This window comes from Scardinius erythrophthalmus, assembly GCF_964197995.2.
Source record: "Scardinius erythrophthalmus genome assembly, chromosome: 16".
Lineage (NCBI taxonomy): Eukaryota > Metazoa > Chordata > Actinopteri > Cypriniformes > Leuciscidae > Scardinius > Scardinius erythrophthalmus.
In genome coordinates, this window is record NC_138236.1 from 25,357,141 (window position 1) to 25,378,302 (window position 21,162).

At 41.3% G+C, this 21,162-nt stretch overlaps 2 protein-coding genes across 4 annotated transcripts in view; one reads left to right on the forward strand and one right to left on the reverse strand.

Moving 5' to 3' along the window:
- stk31 (serine/threonine kinase 31) overlaps positions 1 to 10,661 on the reverse strand; it is a 36,001-nt gene extending 25,340 nt beyond the window's left edge. The window contains exons 1-10 of one of the 2 annotated variants that reach the window (XM_081389476.1): positions 10,444 to 10,661; positions 10,262 to 10,345; positions 10,122 to 10,161; positions 9,972 to 10,024; positions 9,738 to 9,833; positions 9,592 to 9,663; positions 8,312 to 8,470; positions 7,839 to 8,158; positions 7,417 to 7,576; positions 16 to 141 (exon numbers count right to left, since the gene is read on the reverse strand). In XM_081389476.1, coding sequence (XP_081245602.1) covers positions 16 to 141; positions 7,417 to 7,576; positions 7,839 to 8,158; positions 8,312 to 8,470; positions 9,592 to 9,663; positions 9,738 to 9,833; positions 9,972 to 10,024; positions 10,122 to 10,152 — 1,017 coding nt within the window. In that variant the 5' untranslated portion in view covers positions 10,153 to 10,161; positions 10,262 to 10,345; positions 10,444 to 10,661. The other variant, XM_081389477.1, reaches the window with a different exon arrangement.
- Positions 1 to 12,220, forward strand: part of gsdmeb (gasdermin Eb) — a 102,431-nt gene extending 90,211 nt beyond the window's left edge. For both annotated transcript variants that reach the window (XR_014031841.1, XM_081389485.1), the window contains one exon: positions 11,903 to 12,220. Coding sequence is in view for 1 of the 2 variants with exons in the window: in XM_081389485.1 (XP_081245611.1) it covers positions 11,903 to 12,088 (186 nt within the window). In the remaining variant the exon portion in view is untranslated. The remainder of the gene's footprint in view (positions 1 to 11,902) is intronic.
- The last annotated feature ends 8,942 nt before the right edge of the window (positions 12,221 to 21,162 follow it).

A 21,162-nucleotide genomic window follows, 5' to 3' on the forward strand; every position in this document is an offset into this window, starting at 1 on the left:
TCAAGTCAAGGGCACCTGGAGCTCTAATTTGGCCTCCTCTAGCTGCTGCCCCAGGACAGATGCATGCTGCTGGATGGCACTTCCTTCCTCTTTTAGCATCTTGATCTCTAAGTCCTTCTCATTTATCACTTCTCTCATCCTCTGGGTACACAAAAGGCCACAGATGATCTCGCATGTAACCAGGGTTTTCACTTTCATCATATAATCAAGTGTGATTTCATAATGATAATAAGAACCAACCAAGCATCAATGTACATACACTACCATTCAAGAGTCAGTAAGAGCTTTTTAATGTTTTGAAAGAAGTCTCTTATGCTCATCAAGACTGCATTTATTTGAAAATATAGTACAAACAGTGATATTGTTACAATTTAGTCTTCAAATGTAATACATACTAAAGAATAATATAGTAGGGAGGTTAAGCCCAAAAAATAGGCCTTTGACTTCAAGTCATGATGCAAAGGTCGTCTTTGGTATGGAAGTACCTTAGGGTCATACAAATAAATTTATCCTAAGACACAAGTGAGATCACACTTTGTATCAGAAATAAACAGGTTTTTTCAAAAATGGCCGCCAATGCGCCGAAAATACTCTAGAGCCCATATCTTTGCTTCTGTTATCACTATAATGTCAAATTTGGTGTCAAAGTGTACATTTTTGGGGTCAAGGAATCCAATAAAATTGGTTTCAAGTTGAAAAAAACAAAAAAATTCCCCATACCATGACAATTGGGGGTAAATATGCACATTTCACATAAAAATTGTGTCATCAGAGCGACTTTACTCATCTTTTCCTTCAAAAACTTTAATTTTGTATTTAAGCAGTGCAGCTACTTGTGTACATTACATTTGTCCTAAGTAGCATGAGATTTCGACCAGTCAGGAGTAGCCTATAGCAAATCAGTTCCTGCAACAACACATCCCATATGCACCAAGAGCTGTGACAGCTGTTGAAGGTCAGAGGTGACAGGTTAACACTTTGAGGTTCGTATGACTTCCTCATTAAATAGAAAAATGCTTTTAATGTTAGATAACTAGTAACTAGCTAGCTAGTAACTAGTTAGCTTCATTATAACTAGGTCGCTAGTAACTAGTTAGCTTCATCATAACTAGCTAGTGACTAGTTAGCGTCATTTTTATTGAAGCAAGCACATAGCCTACATGTTGCTAGCTAGTTAGTTAGCTTCATTATTTGATATTTTTTTACTTTTGCGAATGCTTGTTAATGCTCATATTATCTCTCTTATGATGTTAAAGCAACTTCATTTCTTTTTTCAGATTAGCCATAATGGAATGCCGTGACTGTAGTTTATGCTTCCTATGTCAGTCCGCCCTAAAGATTGAAAAAACATTAGATCCCTCTTAAACCGAGGACCGTGACGTCGCACGGTATGGCGCAGCCGGGGCCCCACCCTGGAGCCAGGCCCGGGGTTGGGGCTCGTATGCGAGCGCCTGGTGGCCGGGCCTCCCCCCACGGGGTCCGGCCGGGCTCAACCCGAAGGAGCGACGTGGGGCCGCCTTCCCGTGGGCTCACCACCTGCAGGAGGGACCGTAAGGGGGTCAGTGCTGAGAGGATCGGGCGGCAGTCGAAGGCGGGGCCTCGACAACCCGATCCCTGGACACGGAAGCTAGCTCTAGGGACGTGGAACGTCACCTCGCTGGCGGGGAAGGAGCCTGAGATTGTGCGTGAGGTTGAGAGGTTCCGACTAGAGATAGTCGGGATCACCTCTACGCACGGCTTGGGCTCTGGAACCACACTCCTCGAGAGAGGATGGACTCTTCACCACTCTGGAGTTGCCCATGGTGAGAGGTGGCGGGCTGGTGTGGGTTTGCTTATAGCCCCCCAGCTCAGCCGCCATGTGTTGGAGTTCACCCCGGTGAACGAGAGGGTCGTTTCCCTGCGCCTTCGGGTCGGGGATAGGTCTTTCACTGTCGTGTGTGCCTACGGGCCAAACGGCAGTGCAGAGTACCCGGCCTTCTTGGGGTCTCTGGGAGGGGTGCTGGAAAGTGCTCCAACTGGGGACTCCGTCGTTCTACTGGGGGACTTCAATGCCCACGTGGGCAGTGGCAGTGACACCTGGAGGGGCGTGATTGGGAGGAATGGCCCCCCTGATCTGAACCCGAGCGGTGTTCAGTTATTGGACTTCTGTGCTAGTTACAGTTTGTCCATAACGAACACCATGTTCAAGCATAAGGGTGTCCATCAGTGCACGTGGCACCAGGACACCCTAGGCCGTAGGTCGATGATCGACTTTGTGGTCGTTTCATCTGACCTGCGGCCGTATGTCTTGGACACTCGGGTAAAGAGAGGGGTGGAGCTGTCAACTGATCACCACCTGGTGGTGGGTTGGATCCGATGGCGGGGGAGGAAGCTGGACAGACTCGGCAGACCCAAGCGTACTGTGAGGGTCTGCTGGGAACGTTTGACCGAGTCTCCTGTCAGAGGGATCTTCAACTCCCACCTCCGGTGGAGCTTCGACCGGATCCCGAGGGAGGCTGGAGATATTGAGTCCGAGTGGACCATGTTCTCCACCTCCATTGTCGAAGCGGCCGCTCGGAGCTGTGGCCGTAAGGTCTCCGGTGCCTGTCGAGGCGGCAATCCCCGAACCCGGTGGTGGACACCGGAAGTAAGGGATGCCGTCAAGCTGAAGAAGGAGTCCTATCGGGCCTGGTTGGCTTGCGGGACTCCCGGTGCATGTTGGACTCTGGCAGGGCTGCCCTTTGTCGCCGGTTCTGTTCATAATTTTTATGGACAGAATTTCTAGGCGCAGCCAGGGGCCGGAGGGCGTCAGGTTTGGTGACAACACGATTTCGTCTTTGCTCTTTGCAGATGATGTTGTCGTGTTGGCCTCATCAAACCAGGACCTTCAGCATGCACTGGGACGGTTTGCAGCCGAGTGTGAAGCGGCTGGGATGAGAATCAACACCTCCAAATCCGAGGCCAGAAAAGGGTGGCTTGCCCACTTCAGGTTGGTGGAGAGTTCCTGCCTCAAGTGGAGGAGTTTAAGTATCTTGGGGTTTTGTTCACGAGTGAGGGAAGGATGGAACGGGAGATTGACAGACGGATCGGTGCAGCTTTTGCAGTAATGCGGTCAATGTACCGGTCTGTCATGGTGAAGAAAGAGCTGAGCCGCAAGGCGAAGCTCTCGATTTACCGGTCAATCTACGTTCCTATTCTCACCTATGGTCATGAGCTTTGGGTCATGACCGAAAGGACAAGATCCCAGATACAGGCGGCCGAAATGAGCTTTCTCCGCAGGGTGCCTGGGCGATCCCTTAGAGATAGGGTGAGAAGCTCGGTCACTCGGGAGGAGCTCAGAGTAGAGCCGCTGCTCCTCCACATCGAGAGGGGTCAGCTGAGGTGGCTCGGGCATCTGTTCCGGATGCCTCCTGGACGCCTTCCCGGGAAGACCTAGGACAGACTATGGAGACACTATGTCTCCCGGCTGGCCTGGGAACGCCTCGGTGTCCCCCCGGAAGAGCTGGAGGAAGTGTCTAGGGAGAGGGAAGTCTGGGCATCTCTGCTTAGACTGCTGCCCCCGCGACCCGGCCCCGGATAAGCGGAAGATGGATGGATGGATGGATGGATAGATCCCTCTTCATCATTCAAACTGAGAAACAATCCTGAAAGATTGCAATCATGTTACAAAGAAGCTTTAGATAACATCCAGGAGCTGAAGGCATTAGGGGATCTGCCTGAGTTTATAGTGGACATGAGTGGTGGTAGTCAGGATGTAGTTCAGCTGATGATTCAAAATCCTATGGTGTGGCACAAAAGCTGCAGAAATGCGATTGATAAACAAAAAGTTGAGAGAGCAAGAAAAAGAAAAAAGCATGAAGAGTCTGTGAGTTCAGTAAAAACATGGCGCACGAGTGACAAGTCCACCACACTCGCTTTACCCAGACCCTCAACATCATCATGTGAATCATTTGATAAACTGTGTCTCTTCTGTGGTGAAGTGGGCAAAAAAAAGGAACTGAGGAGGGCTGCCACCCTTGGCTTGGATAGAAAAGTGAAAGAATGTGCTCAGGTGGTGGGTGACAGGCATCTATTGGCTGAACTAGCTGCTGGTGACATGGTTGCTATTAATGCTGTTTATCATCGTGCATGCCTGACTAGGCTCTATAGAAAAGCAGAAACTGTTGGATGTGACTCAACTGAAAGTAATGCAACTAAGGTCATCAGAGCACATGTCCTCAATGAGTTGCTCGAATACATCGAGGACTATCGTTGCTCAGGGGAATCACTGGCAATGTCTGACTTGACAGCCCTCTATGACAAGCGCATTGCTGATCTTGGATTTCCAAACATCAAATGCAACACCACACGCCTTCGGAAGGATATTGAACGCCTGATTCCTGACATCAGATCAGTACAAATAAATCGTGTCTGGTCCATTGTATTTGATGATGACCTGAGCAAAGCTGTTGCTAACATGAAAAACAACACTTCTACCGATGTCTCCATCATCTTCAAAGCAGCCAAAATCCTTCGGCAAGAGTATCTCCCCATGAAGCATGCTTTTACAGGTGCCTTCTCAACTTCCTGTGAAGCTGATTCTATCCCTCCCATGCTGAGACCGTTCTTACACATGCTTCTTGATGGATCAGGTATTGATCAGCCACCTCCTGGACCTGAGAAGTTCCAGGCTGCAACATCCATTGGGCAGCAAATAATTTTCAACTCTGTAAGATGCAGATCCAAGAAACATGGCAGTGTTCCTCATCACATAAGAGAGAGGGAAACACCAGCTTCGCTATATCTGGCAATGAAACTACACCAGCAAAGTGGTAGTAGATATCTGGTGGAGGCCATGCATAAAAGAGGAATGTGTGTCATATGACCGCTTGAAAACATTTAGCATAGATATAGCGAATTCAGTGATCAGTCACTAGGAGCAGATTGGTGTCGTGGTCCCACCTCAGGCAGTCCACTTAATAAAAGGGCCGATTTTGTCAAATAGGGTGTCAAATTTCGTTCAACCTACCCTCCATTCGATGGCAGACATGTCATACTTCATACGCGACTCAAAAAAACGTCATGCTTCTATACAAAATCTTCGAGCTAGAGTGCATTGAATCAGTGCGAACAAAAGCGGAGCTAGTGTGCGAGTGAGCCATTTTATCAGAGCAATATTGTCAACGTCAGCGAGTATTTGCATTAGATTATTATTATTATTATTATTATTATTATTATATCTAATGGCATCAATAAAGCTTACCCGCAATGAAGTGTTGGGTCTTCTATTCGTGGACCCTGATTATGAAGGGGAATATCTGCCTGATTCTGAAAGTGAAAGTACCGTGTGTGCCTCTCCACAATCGCGGTGACAGTATTGTGGTGGAGACTTTGTTTGTCTAATGCCACTGGGTATGTTAGACGAGGTCGAAGTATTCATAGGACAGTTAGGGGGCAACGTGGAGGCAGGGTGGGGAGTCGCAATGACAATGACAGTAGTCCGAGCTGTGCACATTCGGCGCGCGCGCGAGGCAGATTTGGCCGCGCTGCTCCCAGCAGGACCAGAGACGGTGTGACACGGGGCAGAGGGGCTATTATGCATAGTCTATCGCAAGCTGATGGGAATGCCGGCTTTTGAGTACTTGGCCAATGAGGACGATTTACTATATGTAGTAAATAGAGTATCTCTACAGCAAAAGGCCAACCACTACTTGCATTCGGTTTGTTTCTACCATTTATTAGTAATGATTTACACAGTTTGTTTACTACTTACTATTTACCTGAGCATTCAGTATTGTGCAATATAGCATACAGAAGGTGAGGGACATTTTGGGGGGAAAGAAGTGCTGCATTTGATAATTTTATCATTTAAACGTGACTTTTCATGAAAATTCTATAATCCAAGATGGCCACCACCATAATGACGTCATAATATGCAAATTAGATGGGAAAATGTAATCCCTACATAAACTTTGGGTCATCCTTAATATTTCTCTAATTTACCGAAAGTCTCTATCTTTTATCACTTTTAAGATATAGCCTTTTGAAATTAAGATGTCAAAATCGAACATTTTAGGAAAAAACCTCTGGCGCCGAAACACTGTGTTTGGCATGTGTTTTTTAATAAAAAATTGCATACTTCACCTCCAATTGTCATGGTAAGGACAACATTATTGTTTTTTAGTCTTGGAACCTATTTTATTGGACTCCTTGACCCCAAAAATGTACACGTTGATACCAAATTTGTCATTATAGCTATAACAGAAGCAAAGATATGGGCCTCTCAAGTATGGTCGGCGGCCATTTTTAAAAAATGTGCGTATATAAGATACAAAATGTGATCTCACGTGTGTCTTAGGATAAATTTATTTCTATGGCCCTAAGGTACTTCCATACCAAAGGGGACCTTTGCATCATGACTTGAAGTCAAAAGTCACTTAACCTCCCTACTAATAATATTGTGAACATTTTTTTACAATTTGAGATAACTGTTTTTTATTTTAATACATTTTTAAAACATAATTTGGGCAATTACTCCAGTCTTCAGTGTTACATAATGTTTCCAAAAACATTCTAATTTGGTGCTCAAAAAACATTTCTTATCATAATTATCAATGTTGCAAACAGTTGTGATACTTCTTTCAGGATTCTTTGATGAATAGAAAGTTTTAAAAAAAAATAGCATGTATATGAAACATATCCTGCAAGTGAATGTCTTCACTTAAAAGTGTCTGCTAAATGATTAATTGTAAAGAGAAATATTTTGTAGCATTATAAATATCTTTACTGTACCTTTTGATCAATTTAATGTGCCCTTTTGTCAAATAAAAGTATCAACTTCTTAAAAAAAAAAAAAAAATTCTTACTGACCCCAAACTTTTGAATATTAGTGTACACTGAAAAAATCTTTAAATATCTTGAACGCTGAGCAAATGGAAAATCAATGGTTATTCTGCAGGACCCAGATATTATATTTGACATTAACTAGCAACAATGTTTATTGTACAATTGTAAACTAAATTAATTGTTAGATTTAAAACATCAAACTAACAGTGAATAAATAATTAGTTAAAAATGTATGTAAATTAAAATAATAATTCAACTAAATTTAAATATTTAAAATAATAATTTTAATAAATGTTCAAAAGTATTCAAATTTGTTCAATATGTTGACTTGTCTACATTGTTGGTTTTCTAAATTTTATGCACACCCTTAAACATCAATTAAAAAATATGGGTATTTTCTTCTCCCTTCTGAAAGTTGACGGGGTCTAAATCTCTCTGAATATCTGGCTGGCAGATTTGACCATTGGGTGCTTACAGTGTTTTTTTGTCTGATGTCAACAACCCCAACAGAATATAACTACCAGCTGAGGACCACTAATTTATAATGATTAGATGTGCTGTGAATGTGGTGATTAAATGAACCTTTGAGAGAATGAGAACGTGTCACCTCACCTTGAGTTCAGACTCGATTTTATTTGCCATCTGCTCAGTATCCTGAGGGCACAAGTGCGGTCCATCTCCATCTGCCTTTGAGGCCTTGATCTCAGTAAGAGATTCCTCACCAACAATCATTTTCTCCACAGGCTGGAGAGCAATGATGCTTTTCTGCTCCCTACAACATGTAGAAAAACATGGATTCAGTGCGGGGCAACCTGTCACATGACATCACACCAATTGCAAACCATCCAATCAACTTCCCATGTACAAAATCAACTCCCGCCCCACATTTTTTTCTCGTTTGTGAAACTGTTTCACTCGGATACCCGTCAAAATAGCGAAAAACAGTCTATCGCAACTTTCTTTTCATGCAGACTTTAAGCACAAACAACAAGAGGTAAATGCTTTTAATATTGTCTGTGTCTCTCAAAACTTACTTAATAATTTGAGGTTTTTGGTCTGAGAATATTGGCCGCAATTTTGGCATGCATCCCAATGAAGAGCCAAGTGTGTCCAACTCCCCCGGGGGGTTCCTGGTGGGCCATAGTCCTGTGCGCTCCTGCAGGTTTCCTGTGGGAAGGGAGTTCTCCCTTTTGCCTGGGAGACTGACTTTGGCAAACTTAAATTTCAACAGCTCCTCACCAATGTCAAGATTCCCCTGGAAGGCTTCAACCAGGATGGTTCCATCAAAGCAAACTGACTTTTTATGGACACGCAACTTTTTTCCATGAATAATATTGTGAAGGAAGGACTTCCCCTAGTAGCGAACAATACAACAGTTGCAAGAGCTGTATCCAAGTCTGAGTGAACATTTCATTTCACTACATTTCATTTTAAACAAATATTAGATGCATTTAAATTCATATTTATAGGTAAACGGACCATTCTATAAAACCGTTGTGTCAGATACCTGTGAAAAAAGAGGGGACTCTAGCTCGCTTGACACATGAAAGCCCCAGAACTTGTACTTTTTTGCCAGTCCTGTTGTCTGCAGTTCTTCAGGGAGTTCAACTAACTCAGACCGACTGACAATCTCCATATTTCCATAGTCAATGTACGAAATATAGAACTGAGCAGAAAAGACAAATTAAAACCGTATATGTGATATTCATGAGAACCACATCAGTGTTAAAAGAATGAAAAAAAAAAACCAGCTCTGTACTTTTCTAATTATTCATAAAGTTGTTATGTAATAGACCTCAAATTATCTTTGTCCACTCTAAAAAAAAGACACCATTTGCTTTTGGTCACAGAATTAATTATTCACAGGAGACTTCATCTGACCAGGGGATTTCTGTAAAGTCATTGGTAACCTTCCATTTTTGTGTCATGATGCATTTATACCAATTTCAAAATAGGGTCTAAGGCCACTGTAATATCATCCCATAAAACAAATAATTCTGATTAGAGTGCAACAGTGCCCGTCCACTTTTTAGCAACCTTCTGGAATAATTTTTTGGGTAAATTTTTCCCATAGGGATTTTAAAAAAGCATAATTTTAAGAGTTATAAGCCATGAACCAAACCAACCAGCTACGAGGTAAATCACAACATTAAAAACTTTGCAAAAAAGTATTTGAAAATTAGACAAAAGACAAAGGTGCAAGACTGTGTTCTTAACGGCTTTAATAAGGGAAAGAACTACAATCCCATGAAGCATTGAAAATTACAATCTAACTAAAAATGATGGAGAAATATAAAACTATTGAACAATATATTGTGTTTATTGAAAAATATGCAATATTTAAGTAATAAGAGTGTAGCGAAACATTCAGTTTAGAGTGTAGTAATTTTTTAGTGTTTCATGGGAGTGAGTGAGTGGGCGCTAAAGTTATTTTGGCACGATTTACTTGTCTCTGTTCTCTGATTGGTGGAGATTTCTCTGCAGAATCATGGGTAATGTCGTTTTTCAGCAGGAATTCCACTGTTAAACATGATTATTTAAAATATATTGTTGAAATAATATGGACTTGGAGGCTTAAAAAAAAAAGCAAATACCATTGATTAGCAACCTCGTAGCTTACAGTAGATCTGTCTTTAGGTTTATAAGTTATTGTTTAAAATCAATTGCCATATGGAGAAAATGAATGGTATTTTTACTTCCAGAACCAGAATGTTGCACTCGATTTCTTCCTTCATTGAGGCTACTATATGATTGGTCCCTTTCTGATTTACTCAGCTTTTTACAAACCTTGTCTTCTGTTTGCTGTTGCACTGTACACCTGTACCAGCACTTGTCCTCTGAAAATCGTGCCCCATAGACCTACACAGGAAAATGGAGCAAAGAGTCAGATCTTGTAGATTTTTCTTATTTGTCAATGTATTAGGCCTACTTGCCTTGTGTGAACTTGGCCTTCCCATCAGTATAGGCGCGATGGGGCATTTTTCTGTCAGCATAACATTGATCTTCTCATTTATTTTGTCTGTTACATTCTGATGAAACAAAAACCAGCATATGGATGAACAAAAGTTACTGCATGTTCTGATTTTCACATTCTGAAATGTTTCAATTTACATTTTTGGCTCACACTAGCTTACCATGGTAGCGTAAACAGTCAATATTAAGCTTACCTGAGCCCAAAACGTGATGGCATCCACAACATGAGTGACAACCACGAGTTCCACTGGATAAATAACAATGAAAAGCAATGTTCAAACATCAGCTCGTGTATTAAAACAGACAATGACGAATCGAAAACCAGGAGAAAAGCTGCAACTTACTTTTTTCAGGCTGAATCCCGGACTGATCCATGAGATATGCCTAAAGTCAACAACGTGGCAGCCGTTATATTAGTTTTAGTTTTCCACGGGTCTCCATTTGACAGTAATTTTTATTTTGAATATGATGTCGTTCGTCTTACCAATGTTTAGCGACCTGCTAACGTTACTGAAAATACCGTTAATCCACACAGGCGAACGATGTTGTCAATCGATTGCAGTATGTCCTGTAAAGTATAGCAAGAAATGTACTGTTAAACATGCAAATTGCAAACCAATTAATCAGTTTTAATAATGGGTAAAGTCACCAAAGTTTGTACGTTACAGTGGTCTGTCTCAGGTGTTGTCGTGTTTTCCCTTCAAAGTAAACGATTGAAGAAGCATGCCATTTTAGGATATTGCCACTTATAATTTTAACTGCAACTAAATATTATTTTAGCAAAGTGTAAACTAATAATTCGGATTTTTAAATCAAATCGAATCTTTGTAGTAGTGACGTACGATTTGTGAACAACTCGTTCGTAACTCGGATCTTTTCAATGAACTGTTTGAATCGAATCGAATCGATCTCGAATCATACTCAATCGAACCGAGCAGTTCACAAATCAACAACCTAGAACTCAACTAGCCAAAATTACTGTATCAAAGTGATGATATTAAACAGTATATAATATATATATATATATATATATATATATATATATATATATATATATAACTCTAATGCGATAAACAGCAATATGCAAAAATATGGATCTGTGTTGAACTGTTCGAAGGAACCGATTTAATTTGAATGACTCAGACCCAGCAGTTGACCAGTAGGTGACTCGTGAAGATCGTGAGACTCGTGACTCGTGAAGAGATCGTAGCTTTTTTTTTAATTAAGCAATTCATTTAAATGACTCAATCTATTGCAGGAAAGCATTTTTTTAGACTAAACAATCTCCTTTATTTATACAGCGCGTTATACAATAAAGACTGTTTCAAAGCAGCTTACAGTAGCCTGACAAACAGGAAAATACTCTTGAATGATGCAAGAGCCATTCCACCGAAAGGGTGACATTTCTGCCCCCAGGACATTATAAAACACTTGAAAATTAATTCTAAAACACATTTTATTATTAAGCAAATTGTCCCGCAAATAGGCCTACCTGCAAATTTTAAATGTATAATTAAAAACATTAATAAAAACTAACTAGAACACCAAAAAAATTGCATTTGTTGCATGTCCCCACTCTCTATCTCTAAACTTTACCATGAAATATAATGATTAAAATTTCCATCAGAACTCTTTTTTTTTTCATTGTTGTGTGACTTTATATCCAATCTATGCTTTAAATGTTAGTTTTTTTTCACTGAGAAGGTCAATCTCAACATACTGCCCTGTTACCTAAATTATTTCTTAGATGTTATTTGTTTATTTAAAAAAATATTAACTTTTGGTAAGTCGCTAGAATTTGCTTAGTGTCCTCATGCTATGAGGTCATATGTCATGTATTTGATAACTTTTTCCTTAAAAACTCAATCCTGTTACTTTCAGCCCTCATATGAAAAATAACAGGAGTGAGTTAAAGTAACAGGAGTGAGTAGAGTCCTCTGTTTTGTTGATTTAATACTGTAAATATTAGTTGATATAATACAATTCACCTGAATTATGAGATCTAAGGTTGCAATTACTTAAATTGTAGACATTAGTATTAGTTTTACAATGTAAATGCCATACTTCCAGGGAGCCAGTCCATCACGAAGTGACTTAAACGTTTTGTCTTTCTTATATTTTGTAGAGAACCCATACTATGCAGGTGCCAGAAACACCCACCCATGGCATCCTGCAAGGGAAGGAGCGAGACACACCCGCAACCTTCTGTTTTCTCCCTTTTTGTCTTAACTTCCTTCTTTCTCTTTTCCTCTCTCTTCTAATCTCTCTCCTTCTTTCTCTTTCCACCTCCTTCACTGTGAAGTACTACTAGCACATAGTACATCACTTCAACACAGACATCTTATGCACACACAGTCACATATGGATACTCATTCCTGTTACCCAATGTTCATTCCTGTTAAAAAAAAGTCTTCTAAAAAAAATAAAGTTAAACCACTGTTTTAATTGTTTGATCCATCACTTATACAATTGTTTAATAAATAATTTTTTTTTTTTTAAATGATAAATTTGAGGCTTCGGTCTTCTTTAAAATGAAAAAATGGCTTTGTTACAACAAGCAAATGTCACCCATTCGGTGGAATGGCTCAGAAACAGAACTGAATTCTGCTGTAAAGTAACAGTGTCATTCAGTTGAAGTAAGTTCAGTGTTGATTCAGTTCAGTTAAATAACTGTGTGAAGTTCATCATGAAATAAGTCCAATTCAGCTATAAACAGCTCTAGAGTTCAAAGTGAGTAACGGCAAAAGTGTTGTTATTAACTTTGAGTCAGTGTCAGTTCAATAACAGTGTCAATGTTTCAAAATGGTCAATTATGAAGTCAAAGGCTCTAAAGCAGTTCTGCAGATATCATTTCTATCATTTTCATATCAGTTCTCATCTAGTATAGTGTCAGTTCAGTGAAATCAATAATATTACTGATTAATTAGTGTCCCCAACTAAGCAAGTCAAAGACAACAGTGGTAAGGAACCCCAGGGTTCAGACAGGGGGACCATTCAGATCAGGGAGCGGCGGAGAAATCCAGCCCTCTTTGGAAGAGTGATATAGGAGTATGTGGCGCTCATTTCTCCAAAAAGGACTACCCAATAGTGTCCAACTGCAGATCCATACGTCTCGGGAGTCTCAGGGCAGCCACACCAGGCCAGCAGTCTCAAACTGGAAGTTAGGGAGGAAATTGTAGCTTCATTAAGGAAAGGATTAGTGGTGGGTTGGGGTTAGGCATTTGCTAGGGTGGAGTTTATAGTAAAGACAAGTCAACTTTATTTATATAGCGCTTTTTACTATATTGTATCAAAGCAGCTTCACAGTGATAACATGAAAATAATACAACAAAGTTTGTTTCTAGAAGATAATTGCGTCATCGTCCACCTTAAAGGGTTAGTTCACCCAAAAATGAAAATTATGTCATTAATGACTCACCCTCATGTCGTTCCAAGCCCGTAAGACCTCTGTTCACCTTCGGAACACAGTTTAAGATATTTTAGATTTAGTCCGAGAGCTTTCTGTTCCTCCATTGAAAGTCAATGGACGGCATACTGTCCATGTCCAGAAAGGCAATACAGACATCATCAAAGTAGTCCATGTGACATCAGTGGCTCAATCTTAAGTTTATCAAGCGACGAGAATACTTTTTGTGCGCAAAAAGTAAACAAAAATAACGACTTTATTCCACTATTCATTTCCTTCTCTCTGAAGTTCACGTAGTGTTTTTGCATAGCGCGTCTGTGTTGTACGTCACACGCATCACACATGACCAGCGTCGGCCAATAGTGAGCCTACGTGTGACGTACAACACAGACGCGCTACGCTGAAACACTACGTGAAATAGCTCGAGGCCCAGAGAGAAGGAAATGAATAGTGGAATATAGTCGTTATTTTTGTTTACTTTTTGCGCACAAAAAGTATTCTCGTCGCTTGATAAACTTAAGATTGAGCCACTGATGTCACATGGACTACTTTGACTACTTTCTGGACATGGACAGTATGCCGTCCATTGACTTTCAATGGAGGAACAGAAAGCTCTCGGACTAAATCTAAAATATCTTAAACTGTGTTCCGAAGATGAACGGAGGTCTTACGGGCTTGGAACGACATGAGGGTGAGTCATTAATGACATAATTTTCACTTTTGGGTGAACTAACCCTTTAAGGCAGATCAATAATATTGTTGAATATTAAATGTCCCCAACTAAGTAAGCCAAAAGCCAAGGCAACAGTGGCAAGGAACCAAAACTCCATCAGGTGACAGAATGGAGAAAAAAACCTTGGGAGAACCCAGGCTCAGTCGGGGCCAGTTCTCCTCTGGCCAACGAGCGAACAGTGTATGATTATGATTCAGGCAGCATTACAGGTCAGAAGTCAGATTGGATCAGAACATTCAGAATATTATCCAGTTTCATCTGGTTGGACGACGGAGTCATCACGCCGGTATGGAGGCAACTTTGTTGAGTGTAGCTGTCGTGTCGATGAGGCCTTCACAGGGCTGATGAGGCTGGCACTTCAGAGATGCGTCATCATGGATGGGTCCAGGCGCAGGTCCACCATCTGATCTGGATACGGCCCGGGTCCAGCTGACTTCAGTAAACCTCGGAATAAACAGAAAGACTAAAATTAGCATAGATGCCATTCTTCTTATGATGTAAAGAGTACATCAGGTGTTATGAAGTGTCCCCGGTTCCGGCTGACCTAGTCTATGCAGCCTAATAATCAATTTACTGATTTGAATAATAAAAATGTAATGTTCTATATGAATGCCAGGTAAAAGAGAGGGGTTTTTAGTCTAGATTTAAACTGACAGAGTGTGTCTGCTTCCCGGACAATGTTAGGAAGACTGTTCCAAAGTTTAGGTGCTAAATAGAAGGATCTACCGCCAGCAGTCGATTTTGATATTCTAGGTATTAGACGTGACTTTACGCACATTCCAATTCACAAAAAAGAACTGGAAAAACACGAGTCGGCGCTGAGCTTGTCTAAGTTCATTATGAAATGTAAGACAAGGCATACATGTTCTATTTTGTTTTGGTGTAAATTAATCACTTTAAGGTGAACTAAGTAACTTTTTTACCTTAACCGAACAGCTTCGGAGTCATTGGAATAGTTATATGACTTTTTTCGGGTTGAATGGTGGTCTCACACCCCCCAAGCGCCTATGAGCCGAAAAACTTTGCAACTTTGGGCCGGTGGGCCACAATATTTTTTTTTCCAGGATGGTAGGGGAAGGTGCCGCCTTTTTCGCCTCGGATTGGCTAGAAGGGCTCTCCTCCAATTGGTTATTTGATTTGGCCGTGAAACGTCATCTCACGTTCATGGCAGACTGTCGGCTAGTCTGTTTTGATCGTCTTTACAACAGAAGTAAACGAAGTCAATCCAACATAGCCTATAAGAAAAGCGATATATGTGTGTGTCTTCAGATTTATATTCCAAGTTCACAATTTCATAGCCTGTTCAGATCGTGTTTAGATTAGTCTTAGCTGTTTGGGGGAATTTTGTGACGAACATGTGAACTTGGGAGTACAAATATGACCAGCCTACGTTTCGTAAACTCGCCGTGGCTCTCAAGTACTAAACAGTTAGAGTACATAAGCATATTTAGGCCTATGCATTGCCTGGGTTTAAGATGTATGCAATACAATAAAACGGCACTATTTTGCCCAGCTGTGTGCAGTGCAGTGCACTATTCTTGACTAATGAAAACTAGTGATGCATCATCATGCTCAGCTTTGACTTAAGGTCCATTAAATAATACAAACAATTACACAGAGGGAACTAGATATGGAAAGCAGTGAGACATGTAATGACTATTGTACACTGCAGTGGAGTAACACTGACAACCACCTCTAACAAATAGGCTACAAGTTTTCCCAACCAGCAAATAGGCTTAGAACCGAACAGCAGCACAATTAACAGAACAGTCAACAGAGTTCATTAAGGCTCCCTGAGGTGACGAGAGATGTGTTGGTCCTAACTTGTATCCTGCCTGCTCAACAGAAACTATTTAATGAAACTATTACATCCAAATTATTACCAAAGTAAAGTCACAGGCATGAACATTTTTAATAGGCTATCACAGATGAATGAAGCCGCAGTCAGCCAATTGTAGAAAAGACACCACAGTATGATTCAAATATGACATTTTATTTATTGTGAACCTAACATTGCATAAGTGCTAGTAATAGACAATATTAGTGCATGTTAAACATACTAGTAATTATTGTGATGTTATGTTATTAGTAATTGTGTGTGTGTGTGTGTGTGTGTGTGTGTGTGTGTGTGTGTGTGTGTGTGTGTGTGTGTGTGTGTGTGTGTGTGTGTGTGTGTGTGTGTGTGTGTGTGTGTCAGAGTGAGACACACAAGTAGAGACACACTGGGCAAGGGAGTGTGGTGCCAGTCTACATAATTCACTTCTGTTGGCGGTAAAGATGACCATAATAGACTAGCCGACAGCCTGCCATGAACGTGAGATGACGTTTCATGGCCAAATTAAATAACCAATCGGAGGAGAGCCCTTCTAGCCAATCAGAGGCGAAAAAGGCGGTACCTTCCCCTAGTAGCAGAGAATAGGCTTGTTTGAGATGCGCCTCGCCTCGCCTGAAATGTACAGTAGCACCTCAATGCAGTACACAAGATCCGAGGGGAGGAGTCGGATCTTATATAAGGGGTGGAGATTGGTAGGTTTAGGGGTGGAGAGGTTTAGGGGTGGGTTTAGGGATCAGGGGGTGGAGATTGGTAGGTTTAGGTATGTAAGGTGGGAGGAGTTGGATTTTATCCGACTCCTCCCCCCAGATTTTATGCTCTGCAGTGAGGACCATCTCGAAATGTATGCGAGAGTAGGCGGCTGCAGTGAGAGGAGGAGTGAATAAAGCGCAGGCAAGCCGGACAGTTCTCTCTTCTCGCAGTGGATCTGACACCTGCGAGATCAAAGACGGATATCGCGGGATTCACCGGATTCACGCTCGTGCACAGTGTTGCTAATAAACTGAATGGAATTTAAGTTCTGTTTCTTTTATATGAAAATAAATATAATGAACAAGACACCCAAAGTAGCATAGGCCTACTTATTTAATTCCATTCCAAATACATGTTTATCAGTCTTTTTTCTTGTGTTTTTTTTTCTTTTCTTTTTTTTAAATAAAAATTACATTGCATAACCCGTAGTTTGGGAATATTACCACATAACGTACACATAAAACATGATATCAGAGTTTTAAAATCAAACATTTTAAATAAGAGCAATACATCACGGTTGTTTAAACCAATGAACATCAAGCTGTGTCGTCAGCAAGTCGTTTCCCATCATGCTTCTGATCAGCGCAGTCAGTGGAGAGTGTCGGTACACGATCCGTTCCACCTGCACGATCCGTTCTACGCATGCGTATAATGGGATTTTAGCAATATTGCGAATATACTTTACCAGTTTACCTCATGTAAACACAATACTTAATAATGTGATTAAGCTCATAATTGCATAAACTATAATCGTATTAAAACGGGCGGCGTACGCTGTTTTAAATCGCAGCATGCGGCCATGTAAACACTTTAATCGCACTAACTGAAGTGCGCGTGTGTTTTTGTCACGCACCTTAAGCGCATATTCATTTTAAACTTGACATTAGGAAGTTTTCCCTGAACTCGTGTCAACACGACTCACTGTCAAAATACGTCCATAAGTCTGCCTTCATCCAGAAACAGCTCAAATAACGTGACAGCAGTGTATAAAACTGTTACAGGCACCGGCATAATATTTCTGTCTTCATCACGGCACAGAATAACAAAATACGTCCATAAGAACCCGTTTGTTATTTAACGTAAGTAATTATGCGCATGCGTGAAACGGATCGTGCAGGTTGAACGGATCGTGTACCGACAGAGAGCAACTGCGCTCGACTGCAGAATCCGACAGGTGCGCCTTGCGCTGGCGAGAGATTTTTGACATACGTCAGCATGACATCAGAGCAAGGCGGACCACACTCGGACACATTTCTAGCCGGCATGCATCTCGCGCTGATCGATTCTGCGCAGATTTTGCTCATCTCAAACAAGCCTAACGGGTGTTTCTCAATATGCGTTCTTCAGCGATCTTGCGTCCTTGTGTTCTCGTTTTATGTCATCATTAACCGTCGAAGTTCAGACCCAATTCTCAAGAACGCAAGTACAGAGGACGCATGAAAGAACCCGGATGTGTTCTTGATACCGAGGATGCTGTTATGTCTAGGTCCAGGTAATCATGAAGACAAGAAAGTTTCTCATTTCTTCAAGGTTTATTCAAACCCACAAGCAATATAACAGTGCCAGCCATTTACATGATTAGGCAGCAGGTGCAACCACCTCCATTCTTACTCTACACCTTTTATAGGTATCAACATGTGGACTACAGCGCCATCTCCTGACAAGTACATAAACACAACATTCCCCCTTTACTCAAAACTGTAAATTCCACCCAAATTACATAGTTGGTGCAATAGGCAAAACCTATACAAAATGTACATCCAATTCAATTAGTTTAACAATATATTCTACATTCTGTAACCAGACATATTAGAACTAGAATTAATTTCTCATTTAGCACAAAATAATCAATGTCTTTTGTACTAAGTAACATAATCATGCAACCAACGCGGAGGGTGTTTCACTCTTGATGAAGACCTTACAGGAACAGATGAAGAAGCAATTTGATTAGGCAAGTTCACAAGTTCATTTTTAGGCAACACTGTAGAGGAAGGAACAAACTGGAGGGGCAAGGACACCAGTTCACTCTCAATGGCATTTTCCACAGGTGCACAAGCTGGAGAAAGATGAGATGCATGCCAGTTTTTCCCATCTGATAACTGGTAAGTGCATGGACCAAATTGATGTACAATTTTCAAAGGCTTTGAGAATCTAGGATGTCCTTTTGGAACATGAACTGGAATTTTTATACGCACCCAGTCTCCAGGTTTGAACTCAGGAGTACAAGCTCTTCGTTTGAGGTCTGTGTATGTTTTCATCTTCTTTTGAGACAATGACACTTTCTGACTCACAGCAGGATCCTTACAAGTTATAGGAAGAGGGAGAACATTTAGACGAGTACGCAATTTTCTGCCACAGAGTAACTCAGAAGGAGACCGTCCAGTAACAGCATGGGGAGTAGCACGGTAAGTTTGAAGAAAGTCTGTCACTGTTGATTTCCATGGCTTTCCAGACAGAATAGCAGATTGAATAGAACTCTTCAGTACTCTATGAAATCGCTCAATTGCTCCATTTGCAGCTGGATGATACACTGACGTATGTATGTGTTGAATGTCTCGATCTTTCAGAAATGCAGCAAACTCCACTGACTTGAACTGACATCCATTGTCAGATACAATGTAATGAGGATTTGCAAATCTGCTGAAAACTGACGTCAAGAAGTTGATCACATTTTTACTTGTGATTGAAGAAGTGAATGCCACTTCTGGCCACTTACTATGATAGTCAATCAATGTCATAATGTACCGACAATCCCAGGTAGCGGTTTCAAATGGGCCAACAATGTCAACAGCCACTTTTTCCCATGGCATAGTTGGAAAAGGTACAGGTTGTAAAGGTGCAGCACGAACAGTTGTAACCTTATCAGAAGACAAGCAAACTTCACAATTCTTGATCTGTTCCTTAACCAAGCAGTCAATACCAGGCCACCAGTAAAGTTCACGAATGCGCTGTTTCGTACGCACTATTCCATGATGACCTTCATGGGCAAGATTCACCAAAACACGTCGCAATGCAACAGGAACAACAAGACGTGACCCTCTAAACACATAGTCCTTTTGCACTGCAAGTTCATGACGTATTTGAAAATATGGACGTAGAACAACCCCCACAGCTGCTGATGAAGAGGGCCATCCACGAACAATCTGAGCACGTAATGCAGTCATTTCTGAGCATGATGCAGAGGCAAGAGCAAATTCAGTTGGAGACTAGGGCTGTCACTTTTGTGAAAAAATCCTGTTCGATTTTTGAGACATAAGTGTTCATTGAATCGATTGTAAAATCGAAAATTGAAAAATAAAATGCCAAATATGGGCAAATCCACGGACAACTAACTGGCATTAGAACGAACGTAAAGAGGGCGCGTCGCGCCTGACACGCACAAGTCAGCAATATTTCTGATGATTTATTGGCGTGAAGTTTCGCGCACAATGACTAGTGCAACATTCTCGAAAAGCAATAAGCAGAGTGGACTGCCATAGCAGCATATATGAAAAACATTACCTTAGTCTTCAACATGGCTGTGTTTACGATTAGAAATGTCAAACAAATTTCGTCTACGTAGGCGATAGACCGTTGCCCGAATCTGTATCTGAATGCATGAGACTGTCTGAATACCGGGAAAATTCACAGTTTTGTAGTAAAAAGAGACACATTATGCAGAAGGATCATTGCTGTTATGCGTGTTTGTCAGAGCCTGCAGTTGCAAATGACGCGCGTTCGCTGCGGGCATAACATGACGAGCTGGACGCGCTCCGAGAAAAGACCGTTAAAATCGATTCCCTATTTTCGTTTTCGAAACTTGCGTTGGTTGGTCCGATCGATTGTGCAATCGATTTTCGAACTTAAAGTGACAGCCCTATTGGAGACACAGCAGACATTTCAGAAGACAAAAATGCAACAAACTCCGGCTCAGTATCGGAAAAATCCTCATCAGAAGCAGGCAAGGGTAGGCGTGAAAGATAATCAGCAACTTGGTTTTGAGAGCCAGGATAATAATTCACCTCATAGTTAAAACACAAGAGTCGCTCTGCCCAACGTGCGATCCTCATTCCAGCGCGATCTGTGCCTTTAGAGGAGAGGAGCACTGTCAAGGCCTGATGATCCGTATGTAGAAGAAATTTTCGACCCCAGAGGTAAGTTCTCCATTTTTCAACAGCCCAGACACATGCTAAAGCTTCCTTTTCAATCGTTGAATATTTGCGTTCCGCAGTAGACAATGTTCTTGAAGCAAATGCAACAATGTGCTCTGTGTTGTTTTCATGAATTTGAGAGAATACAGCACCTAGTCCATAATCTGATGCATCCGTTGAAACGACAGTAGGCAAGTTAGGGTCAAACAATGCTAAAGCAGGGCTTTGGAGTAACAACTCCTTTACAGTACTGAAACTCTTCTGAGCCTCATCTGACCAGCTGAACTCAGAACCTTGTCTGATGCAAGCACGCAACGGTTCTACAATTGTAGCGAAATTTGGAATGAATTTATTGTACCATGACAACAATCCAAGAAGGGAACGGAGCTGATGTGCATCTTTAGGAACAGGAGCATGAAGCATTGCACTAAGATGATCCTCATCTGGGTGAATACCCTATGCAGATACAGTATGACCAAGGAAGCGCAGACTGCTTTTATTAAAGTGACATTTTGAATCATTCAACTGTAAG